Raw genomic sequence first — 12238 nt, forward strand, 5'->3', positions numbered from 1 at the left:
ATGATGATGATAATAATAATAATAATGAAAAGTGGGCTTTCTTGTCATACCTTGCAAGTACAAGTATACAGTGGCACTAAACAGTGTTTCCTGTAGGACCACAGTATGAAACGCAGACAGTGAGTGACAAAGCAAGAGTTTTCACAGAACCTACAGTGCAAAACACAGGACAGTGTGAAACAGGGGGGCTGGACACAAGAGTTTATATACATATTAATACCCTAAACTTCTCCAACTGGTCTTCACAGGTGACCTTTATAGTCCATGAAAATGTCCACTCGAGAGGCCCAGCATCATTCGGTTTTGTTTTCATATAGATGATTTGTTTCCATATTGTACGTACTTTCCCAAGAGCCGTCAGGTCACACTGGTCAAGGTTTTGTCGCATCCACTTTTCAGAACAGCCCCCAAACTGCCCAGTTCTCACATCCAATGTCATTACAAATGTTTTTCTGATGTGATGCAATGCCAAGTTACTAGTGTAGTGATTTTTTAACAGTATTGTTAATCAGTGTTTTCTTTTAGGTTCTCTTTAACCTGACCAATAACTTGTCTCTCGTACTTAAATTTTACATTCGCCTTCCGGCACATTCAGTTCTCAGGACTCTTTTACTTGTGAAAGGTGCCACTAGGTGTCATTAGAACACTGTGACATTTTTGAACAGTAGGTACGTTAATATTACTGTGGAGGGTAATGGGCAGATCTTTCATCTCCATAAAATCTCTGCGCAGTTTGGTCTGTATTTATATTACAATATGTCGTCCTATAACGCAGTAATTCCTGAAATACCATAAGCAATATTAATGTTGCAAATTTGTGCTATGGAAACAACAGGGATTATGGGAAGAAATTGGGTTAGGAGCAAAACACTCAAAAATGGCATAAGTAATACACATACCCAAAAAGACAGGAACTGAAATGAATTAGCATAGTGTTATAAAGTATAAATAGCTAATAAATACAGTGGGTATGGAAAGTATTCAGACCCCCTTCAATTTTTCACTCTTTGTTATATTGCAGCCATTTGCTAAAATCATTTAAAATATTTTTTTTTCCTCATTAATGTACACACATATTGACAGACAAAAAAAATAATTTTTGAAATTGTTGCAGATTTATTAAAAAAGAAAAACTGAAATATCACATGGTCCTAAGTATTCAGACCCTTTGCTGTGACACTCATATATTTAACTCAGGTGCTTTCCATTTCTTCTGATCATCCTTCATTCATTCATTTGAGTCCAGCTGTGTTTGATTATACTGATTGGACTTGATTAGGAAAGCCACACACCCGTCTACATAAGACCTTACAGCTCACAATGCATGTCAGAGCAAATGAGAATCATGAGGTCAAAGGAACTGCCTGAAGAGCTCATAGACAGAATTGTGGCAAGGCACAGATCTGGCCAAGGTTACAAAAAAATTTCTGCTGTACTTAAGGTTCCCAAGAGCACAGTGGCCTCCATAATCCTTAAATGGAAGACGTTTGGGATGACCAGAACCCTTCCTAGAGCTGGCCGTCCGGCCAAGCTGAGCTACCGGGCGAGAAGAGCCTTGGTGAGAGAGGTAAAGAAGAACCCAAAGATCACTTTGGCTGAGCTCCAAAGATGCAGTCAGGAGATGGGAGAAAGTTGCAGAAAGTCAACCATCACTACAGCCCTCCACCAGTCAGGGCTTTATGGCAGAGTGGCCTGTCGGAAGCCTCTCCTCAGTGCAAGACACATGACAGCCCGCATGGAGTTTGCTAAAAGACACCTGAAGGACTCTGAGATGGTGAGAAATAAGATTCTCTGGTCTGATGAGACCAAGATAGAACTTCTTGGCCTTAATTCTAAGCAGTATGTGTGGAGACAATCAGGCACTGCTCATCACTTGTCCAATACAGTCCCCACAGTGAAGCATGGCGGTGGCAGCATCATGCTGTGGGGGTGTTTTTCAGCTGCAGGGACAGGACAACTGGTTGCAATCGAGGGAAAGATGAATGCGGCCAAGTACAGGGATATCCTGGACAAAAACCTTCTCCAGAGTGCTAAGGACCTCAGACTGGGCCGAAGGTTTGTCTTCCAACAAGACAATGACCCTAAGCACACAGCTAAAATAACGAAGGAGTGGCTTCACAACAACTCTGTGACTGTTCTTGAATGGCCCAGCCAGAGCCCTGACTTAAACCCAATTGAGCATCTCTGGAGAGACCTAAAAATGGCTGTCCACCAATGTTTACCATCCAACCTGACAGAACTGGAGAGGATCTGCAAGGAGGAATGGCAGAGGATCCCCAAATCCAGGTGTGAAAAACTTGTTGCATCTTTCCCAAGAAGACTCATGGCTGTATTAGCTCAAAAGGGTGCTTCTACTAAATACTGAGCAAAGGGTCTGAATACTTAGGACCATGTGATATTTGTTTCTTTTTGCAACAATTTCAAAATTTTTTTTATTTTTTTTTGTCTGTCAATATGGGGTGATGTGTGTACATTTAATGAGGGGGGGAAAAATTATTTTAAATGATTTTAGCAAATGGCTGCAATATAACAGAGTGAAAAATTGAAGAGGGTCTGAATACTTTCTGTACCCACTGTAGATAAGAATAGTAAAACAAACACCTGTAGGATAACACACACGGTGAGCTGATGCAGTAACTGGCTGTTTCAGGTGTGTGCCTTCCATGTGTTCTGACATGTGTACATGCAGCTTGGTTCTGTCTTCTGGGCCCTATTTGATGAAGCTGGATTTCTTGCTTAGCCAGATAATTTGTACGTTTAAGGTAGTCTGGGCTAAATTTAAATTACCTGAAGCAAAGTACATTTAAACTGGTGTACCTTAAATCTGACAAGTTATCCAGGAAGCATAAGGAAAGGTAAATTTAAGTATCTAGCAAGCTGATGTTAACAACCTGTCTCTGTATCAGAAATCTTATAAACCCCTTAATCTAAAGACCAGTATACTATATGTTTCAGGACCGTAGTTTCAGTTGTTTGACAGCAAACCTTAGCATTTGCCATCTAAGGCTAACGTTAGGTACTGACAATGTTAACTAGCACTCTCTCTACTTTAATTTAGTGAATTATGGTAATATGGAGGAATATAATGTAACATTAGACTGAGGGGACAGCAAATGTTGACACTGACTTTCCTAAGGTAAAGTTTCGTTTTTGCTCGTGATGGACGGAGGAAGGAAGGAAGGAAGTGACATAGCTGTAATTTGTTAGCTAATTTTATTATGTAGGCTAAACATTAGTCTGTTTCTGATCTTGACTATACGGTCTATATACTACAACACTGTGTGTGTGTGTGTGTGTGTGTGTGTGTGTGCGCCTATGAGTGTGCAAACACGTGGGTGTGTAGGGACTAATGATTATATGTTTATCAAATGTTTATAGAAATGCATGTAGAATTAGCCTGCTTGTTTTACAGGTTAAAATGGTGTAAAAACGGTTCCCAGTTTTTCTCAAACAGCAGTATGTTATTTTTATTTAAGGCTGTAATTTTTTCCCATGGATATATATTCTATCGTTGGATTAGTCAATGATTTAAATTAAGTGTGTTTTCCGATTTCCAGTTAAGAATTCCTTTTTTGGCGATAATTAGAGAAATAAGTATGTTATTCTTATACATGGACAGTGTGTTTGACTGTGTAAAATCTCCAAGGAAACGAAGTCAGGGAGAAAGGGGGGATTCTGCAGTTTAGGATGGAGGTGAGGTTTTCAATGACTGCTACCCAAAAAATGTGGACAGGTACACAGGCCCTCAGAGCTTGCAAATAATTATCCGTGACACCCTCGGTGCTCAGTAATGCTATTTTATACTTTTTATATTGAGTGACGTGTTCAGTGAATGACCTTATATTGGATAAGCTGAAGGTTGGTGTTTTGTCATTGTGAATATGCTGTTGCAGACTTTCATCCAGAAATCAGGGCTGGGGGAAATGTTAAGCTCCCTATTCCAATTAAAATCAGGGAATTCGTTAATAACATATAACCTGTCTGCACACCACCAAGGTGAACCATGTGATTGCTGGGCTGATTTCATATGATGATGTAATTGATGACTTTGCATCAAGGAAGGCAAAAAAGTCAAGTTTTAGTTGGCATTTGTGCCTGTGTGATTTATTTTTTTTATTTTATTTTTTTTAGTGTAATAAGTTACAGTAGACAGAATATAAGTGTATTCTATATGTGGATTTGTGGGATAAAGAATTTGTGCAACTTATTAATTTGATTCCCTAATTTATTTGCATCTGTATACCATTTTTTTAGTTTTAGCTGTATTTGTTCATTTGAATGTCTTCATAATTATAAATTATAGTTAGTGGTATGGGGTTGTGTTCGCCCAGAGAGCCAAACAAGATAGAACCACCACTGACTCCTTCCCAAACATTTGAGCGTGTTATGATCAATCTACTGACAATTCTGTTAGTTACAATTCTGCAATGATCTCAGCTGCAGATACACATGTGTCCCTATAATACAGAAAAGAATAGGATAAAATTAAAATAATATAAAATACTTCTTGTTATAGAAACCATGGAATGAATGACTTTAAATACCATATCACTGCTTTTGTATGGCAAAGATTGCTATTAAAGATCTCCTCCAGAAATGTTTTAAGACGCATTAAAAATATTCCCCTTTAGAGCTGCAACTATTATAATCAATCAATTGATGTTGATAGAAAATCAATCAGCAACTATATTAATAATCTCAGTACTCATTTTTTTTTTTTTTTTTTAATGTAAAACACAAAACGTTTGGTAGTAAGTTCTTAATGTATCAAATTATAGTAAACCAAACATGTTTGGTTTTGGGGCTATTGATCAGACAAAACAAGGCAATTGAAGACAAAACCTTGGACTTTAAGAAATTAATGGGCGTTTATTAGTCAATTATTCAACAAAATGATTCAGATAGCCCAAATCTTCTTAGAATAATTATTTGTATTCGACTTGGTTTTTCCACAAAAAAGTCCAATTATCTAGTTGAATGTCCTCCTTGTCTCTCAATTAAAAATCCAGAAACTAGAATATGTTCAAAAATTTTTATTTCAAAATCTGAACTTCTGTACACAATATGTCTCCTACTTCACTGCAGTGTCCATTCTTCCTATATATTTTTTTTACTGGAGCAGGATTTAAATAAACATGATTTTTAGCAAACGGGCTGGCATGCCCAAAAGCACAAATGTGGTAATAAAGTGTAATAAAAATGATTTACTGTCACATGGAAAAGAAAGTATACCTTCTGTCAATTCCAAGGTTTTACGTGTCAGGACATACAGAGCGCGAGTTAGGGGAGTGTTACAAGAATTTCTCCATGAGGATCAATAAAAGTGCCCATTATTAACACATGACATATTACACCATGTCATTGTTTATTTAACAAAAACGAAGTCGAAATGCAGAAGCATTGTGTGAAAATTTGATGCATCAAAAGTGTGACAAAGGTCACCCTTACTGCTTCCACAGGAATTAAGAGGGTAAGTAACAGCCAGGTGCTGCTAATCAGATGCACTTGATTAACTGATCATCAGCAAGTGTGACCACATGTATAAAAGCAGAAGTTTTGGCAGTTTGCTAGTCTGGAGCATTTGAATGTGTGTTGACACAATTCCAAGGAAAAAAACCATCAGCAATGATCTTAGAGAAGCAATTGTTGCTGCCCTTCAATCTGGGATGCGTTACAAGGTCATTTCCAAACAATTTGATGTCCCAACAATTTGATCTTCCCAGGAGTGGATGTCCCAGCAAATTCACCCCAGGGTAGGACTGTGCAATGCTCTGAGAAAATACAAAGAACCCAAGAGCTACATCTCAGACACTACAGGTCTCAGTTAGCATGTTGGATGGTGAAGTTCATGACAGTACAGTTAGAAAAAGACTGAACAAGTATGGTTTGTGTGGAAGGGCTGCCAGGAGAAAGCCTCTTCTCTCTATATAGAACAAGGCAGCATGGCTTAGGTTTGCAAAGTAGCATCTGGACTAACACAAGATTTCTGGAACAATGTCCTTTGGACATACGAGACCAAAGTGGAGATGTTTGACCATGAGGCACAGCACCACATTTGGCGAACACCAAAAACAGCATATCAGCACAAACACCTCATACCAACTGTCAAGCATGGTGATGGAGGGGTAATTTCTGCTGATTTTGCAGCCACAGGACTTGAACACCTTGCATTGGGTCGACCATGAACTCCTTTTGTGTCAGGGATCCGGGCAGCTCGGGCGCGAGAACGAGGCATCGTGCGGGAACAAAAAAGATGGACGACCCACTTGCGGCTCAAAGAACAAAAACGGGGTTTATTAAACTGAACTAAGAAAAACACCAGAAAGGACTAACAAAACAAAGGACCACGAGGGATCACAAACTAAAAGGGGATAAACAAAGACTACAAATCACTAATAACAAAAACTGGGCAGTAGTGATGTTAAGCTTGACACCGAAGCTCCGAGGCATGTGTCAAAAAAAACGATACAGTGCATTCTGAAGCAGAACTTCGATGCTTCTTCCGTTCTACCCTAAACACGTGACCATGGTGATCCGACGCTTCGTTCTGCACTCAACCACGTGACTGCTTCAGAAAAGTGAAAATGAGGCGCGAACCTCAGTGACCCCAATATACCACATACTGAAGACCCTTTGAGGTTCTGGGATATGCAGCAGGCTGTGTATCCACACTTATACAAACTTGCAGTACAGTTTCCATGCACTCCAGCGTCCTCCGTTCCATGTGAGCGGGTATTCTCCAAAGCAGGAGAAGTGATGAATAAAAAACATAACCAACTTAGCCCCCACACTGTTGAACAAATACTGTTCCTGAATGAAAATCTGTAGACTAATGGCCCCTCTTCCGTTTCACAAGCACCCCTTCCCAGTTAAGTCAATGGTTTGCCAGTCCACAAGACGTCACATTCAATTTCACCAGGTCATTAATGTTCATTACACACTACAGACCATTAGAATTTTTGCCAATTTATAAATATTCAGGTTCACTGCACTCACTCAAAATTAAGTGTTATTTCCTTATTTGACCACTTGGTGTCACTAATGGTCACCATTTCGGAAGGCTTCGAGTACTGAACCATTTTTCAACAGACTTGAAAAGGAAGCTTCAGTGCTTTGGAAAGCTTCGTTTTGCCATCACTACTGGGCAGGTAAGCAGTATACAGCTCTAGCCTCACAAGACAATCACCAAAACACAATCAACAAACCAACAACAATGAACCACTAGGGAACTGAACAGAAGCAGGAACTAAAATACTAAGGGGTAACGAGACTAACACAGGACAGGTGAGGCTAATTAACAAAGACCAGGGAAACAGGGCACAGGTGTAACTAATAAACTCAAAGGAACCAAAAACAGGGAAACTAAGAACTAACCAAGGAATAAGGAACCAACACTGGAGAATTACAGACAGGTAAAGACAAGCAGGGCCACAAGGAACAAAACAAAAACCAACTACAAAATCAAAGACAAGAACTAGAGAAACTCAAATGAAACACTAAGGATCAAAAATACAAAAACAGAGGTGGTGGGATTCAAACACAGGACAGAAGGGTACTCCGACAACTGGCTGCTCAACATGTTGAGCCATGAGGCCAACATAGAACTGGGGGGAAAAACACAAAGACTAACATGAAGGATGGGATGACCAGCAACGCCTGCTGGTCAAACGGGGAAGGGACACATAGTGAGACAACAGGGACTGACCCTGACACTTTTGTACACTAAAGTATTGTAGAGTCAAATGTGAGGCCATCTGTCCAACAGGTCAAGCTTGGCTGAAATTGGGTCATGCAACAGAACAATGATCCCAAGCACACCAACAAATCTGCAACATAAAGGCTGAAAAAGAAAATAATCGAGGAGATGCAATGGCCCAGTCAAAGTCCAGACCACAACCTTATTGAGATGCTGAGGCAGGCCCTTAAGAAAGCTGTGTATAAACAAATGCCCGCAGACCTCAATGAACTGAAGCAATGGTGTAAAGAAGAGTGGCCATAATTCCTCTACAACAATGTGAGAGACTAATAGTCATACAAAAAATGATTACTTCAAGTTACTGCTGCAAAAAGTAGTAAAACACTCAAACTTTAGCAAGGCCCAGTAGTTCTAAAACGAAAAAGGTTTTCCATGGAAATGATCAAGTAACAATGTGTCAATATGCACATGTGCATTTGTGAGTCAATAATATTCAGTGTACTGAGGTTAATTCCAAAATGCTAGTGTGTATGTGAACGTAACTAGTGTGCAGGCACGCACCACAGAAACAACATCTTCTGCTTATCTCTAATAGCAGAAGGGTAGGGACTAGATAATATGACGAGACGGTGCAGAACTCGAGAACTGCTTTGGAAGATAAGCAGATATCAACGTGAAACTTCATATTAAGCTAGTTTCTGTCTCTTTTTCTCCATCTGCTAAAGTGGTCAGCTAACTGCAAGAGACTTAAACTTACAGGTAAGATGAGTCCTTCATTTGATATGATGAGTTTTTATGAATTTCTTCAGAGGAAAAGTTACAAAAGTATGTGTTTCTTTGCCAAAATAAATCTGTGTTTAAATATTTCCTGTAATGTAGGAAGATAATTACTTGTGCAGACATGGCATACTTAAAAAACCATATTAGCATATTTGAAATAATTTAATAAAACTCAGTTGTCATTAGGGTGCTGGTATATAATTGGTACTGTGGATTTCTATTTACTAAACTTACAACTTTCTGCAGGGGGTGACGCAGTAGTGCAGTGCTTAGCACTGTTGCCTCACTCCTCTGGGACTGGGGTTTGAGCCTCTGCCATGGTTCTGTGTGTGTGGAGTTTGCATGTTCTCCTTGTGTCAACTTGGGGTTTTCTCTGGGTACTCCAGTTTCCCCCAAAGTCTAGAAACATGTGGTTAGAGTTACTGAATTGTCCCTAGGTGTCAGTGTGCCCTGTGATGGGTTGGTGCCCCATCCTGGGTTATTCCCTGCCTTAGACCCAAAGGCTCTAGATCCCCCATTATGTTCAACATGACACACATGGTCATGCACCATGGTAGTTGCATACTACAGGCCAGCTTGCTTCACAAATGGGTTTATCAATATGTCTATGGACTGAGGAAGGGGAGCCTCATACTCACAGAGCAGAGGCTGCAGTTCAAACAGAATTCTTTTTTTTTAAAGGTTGAACCAGATTGTCAAGGAGATACGAATAAAATCTGATTTCGTTGCTTTTAGAAAAACCATATAAGGTTTTCCTTCCCATTTGTTTTATCATTTGGTTTTATGTTCATGTGGTGGCGAGTGTTCTCCTCCAAGACAATCTAAATGATTTTACATAATCACGCGACCGTTTTGTGCAAAGCACAGGCAGGGATGAAAGTGTCTCTGTCTCAGACACCTCAGTTACAGGGTGTTTGCCCATCCAGGTGCTGATGTCACTCTAACTAGCAGTGATGTGTAAGGAGATCAGGAGGGAACATACAGTGCAGTTATTATTCTGGACATGTGAGATGATGAAATTTCATTCACATTAAAGGATGATTGTTTTGTTATCTAGGATGTTATGCTGACCTCACTGACATGAGAAGTATGATTTCAGTGTACATTCAGATTTCTCGGACAAAATGTTGATGTCTATCAAACAATATATTCAGCTCATCCCGTTGTGCCAAGTTCTTCAAACATAACATTTCTTGAAGTAATCAAATACACCCTAAGCTGTTGTTTGATTGCTAGTATAAGCTTGGTATTGTCAATTTAAATTTACTAAATACACTTTTATGTTTCTTTTTTAGGCAAATATGAATTATCAAATCTACATTCTCCTTCTGCCTGTGTTGTATGATGTGTGCCTGTGTTGTGGAAGTGAAGCCAATGAAGTTTGCTTCAAGGCCACTGTAACCAAAATCCCAGATACTTTGGACAGCAACATCACTAGTATATCCTTTTACAAAAGCAAAATATTCAGCATTCCGCCAAGAGCTTTCATCAATATGTCTCAGATAGAGGACCTGGAATTCCTTTCTACTCCTACCACAACCATCGAGGCAGGTGCATTTGAAGGTTTACATAACTTGAAGACAATTGAAATTATAGATACGCAAATAACATCAATTCCGCTGGGAGCTTTTCAGGATCTGCAGAGCCTAGAGAAGCTTGTTTTAAAAAACAACAAAATAACATTTTTGGAAAAAGGACTTTTTGATGGTCTTGGAAAACTGATGGAACTGGCTCTGAACATGAATGAAATTGTTTCAATTGATGAAGGAATTTTCGATCAGCTTGATGGCCTACAAACGCTCCATTTGGGCAAGAATAACATCACTTCTGTCTCCAAAGAGATGTTTGAAAAACTGAGTAAATTAGGAGTCATCAGACTCTATGAGAATCAGCTTAGCATCATTCCAGATGAGATCTTTAGTAACCTAACAAATCTTAAAGAGATTGCTTTACAGGGCAACAAAATCAGTGTTCTACCCCCAAAACTATTTTATGATAAACCAAATTTGGAGAAATTATATTTGGAAGATAATCTATTGACTGAATTGCCTCATGAGATATTTATGAATCTTTCTGCATTGAAAACATTAAGACTTCAAAACAACCAACTAGTAAGTCTTCCTCCTTTTCTTTTTGGGATGATGCCAAACATAACGGAACTTGATCTCAGTAAAAACAAACTCACTGCCCTTTCAAAAGATGTATTTGGCACTATAGCAGAAGTCAAAAACCTTGACACCCTTAAATTGTCCCATAATAATTTGAAAAACCTCCCTAAAGGAATATTTGACTCTATTTCTGTCAAGAGAGTTCATCTGGATAAAAACCCTTGGAACTGTGACTGCAAGTTCATACCTCTCTTCCAATGGATGAAACTAAAAAAGTCAATTATATATAAATTTTCTAGTCTTAAGTGCACAAGCCCAGAACATTTAAAAGGACAAAGTATTGCGTCCCTAAAAGAGGACCAGCTGGTATGTACCATGTCTACTTTGCCTCCCACCACAACAGTCAGCATGTTTTACACCACCTTAAAAACAACACCTTCAGTCAAACTCACAAGCACAATCCCTGCAGCTACAACCTCCATCATTACACAGACAAGTGAATTACCCAGCACGCCCACACCCACAACGTCAACCGCTGCAACTACGGCAACAACAATGGGAACGATGCAATTGACAGCCACGTCAACCGCTGCAACTACGGCAACAACAATGGGAACGATGCAATTGACAACTACGCCTACAACTTCAACACTGCTTAGCACTTTGACAAATACCACCATTCTCCCAGTAACCACCACGGAGAAGTACCCTTCAGCTGGCCTTGCTTCAACAGGTTTTTTTGTTACAACCCAGAGAGAACCTGTGCAATCTCAGTCAATGCAGAAGACCTTTGCTTGTATGAACACATCCTATTCCTATCCATCCTTCTACACAATCAAAAGCAGGCACATTACCTTTGAATGTAAGGCACGGATGATATCTTACACAGTTTTACTGATTGCACAGATAATCTGCACAATAATCCTGGCTAAATTCACTTACTCCTTTTACTGGTCCCTTCAGCATGGTGAGAGACTCTACACAAGAGTGACTTTGACACATTTCTCCTACAGAAAGGAAATGATTCTACAGCCTTTACAGTCACAGACTGCGAATTTGTAAATGCACTTTTACAGTAACATAAGACGATTGTTATAATCCCTCATAATCATATAGCTTTGTTTATGCAAATGTAAAGATTGCAACAGTTTTGGGAATTTAAAACTAATGGAAGCTTAGATTAACAGCTGCCTGCTCTGTGTTAATCAAAATTGCCATCTGAAACACAGCTTGTTATACCTGGACTTATTAACAGTGGTTATTACTGATGGGCTGTATACTTGTCCATTATTTGAAATTTTGTACATATGTTGACAACTGGAGTAAATTAAAATGTTTGTTTGTTGTTCTTGGATTTTAATCACTTTGTCAACTTTCTGCATACATATATCCATCCATCCATTATTATATACTGTGCACCAGTATATACTGGTGTCCTACTGTGCAACTATTTAACTTAGCCAATGAATGGGCAATACACACTTCTTTTGTATTGCCCATTGATTGCCAATGAATGGGCAATACATACTATCCATTATCTATACTCATCGGTGTTGTGTTTGTGCACTTTCACAACATGATAATCACTACAAAATACCAACGTTCAGGTAACGCAGATTTTTACTGGGTATCAGCCATACACATACAGTACATT

The 12238-nt window shown here is 39.2% G+C and overlaps 1 protein-coding gene across 1 annotated transcript; it reads left to right on the top strand.

Moving 5' to 3' along the window:
- The first annotated feature begins 8309 nt into the window (after positions 1-8309).
- On the top strand, positions 8310-11938 carry LOC111835904 (uncharacterized). The gene is made up of 2 exons (XM_072715670.1): positions 8310-8455; positions 9772-11938. The coding sequence occupies exon 2, from the start codon at positions 9778-9780 to the stop codon at positions 11644-11646; it is 1869 nt and encodes a 622-aa protein (XP_072571771.1). The 5' UTR covers positions 8310-8455; positions 9772-9777; the 3' UTR covers positions 11647-11938.
- The last annotated feature ends 300 nt before the right edge of the window (positions 11939-12238 follow it).

Source organism: Paramormyrops kingsleyae, chromosome 8, assembly GCF_048594095.1.
Source record: "Paramormyrops kingsleyae isolate MSU_618 chromosome 8, PKINGS_0.4, whole genome shotgun sequence".
Classification (NCBI taxonomy): domain Eukaryota; kingdom Metazoa; phylum Chordata; class Actinopteri; order Osteoglossiformes; family Mormyridae; genus Paramormyrops; species Paramormyrops kingsleyae.

What these genes read in the sequence shown, in the direction of transcription:
- LOC111835904 (XM_072715670.1), top strand. Translation starts at nt 9,778, where the DNA reads ATGAATTATCAAATCTACATTCTCCTTCTGCCTGTGTTGTATGATGTG.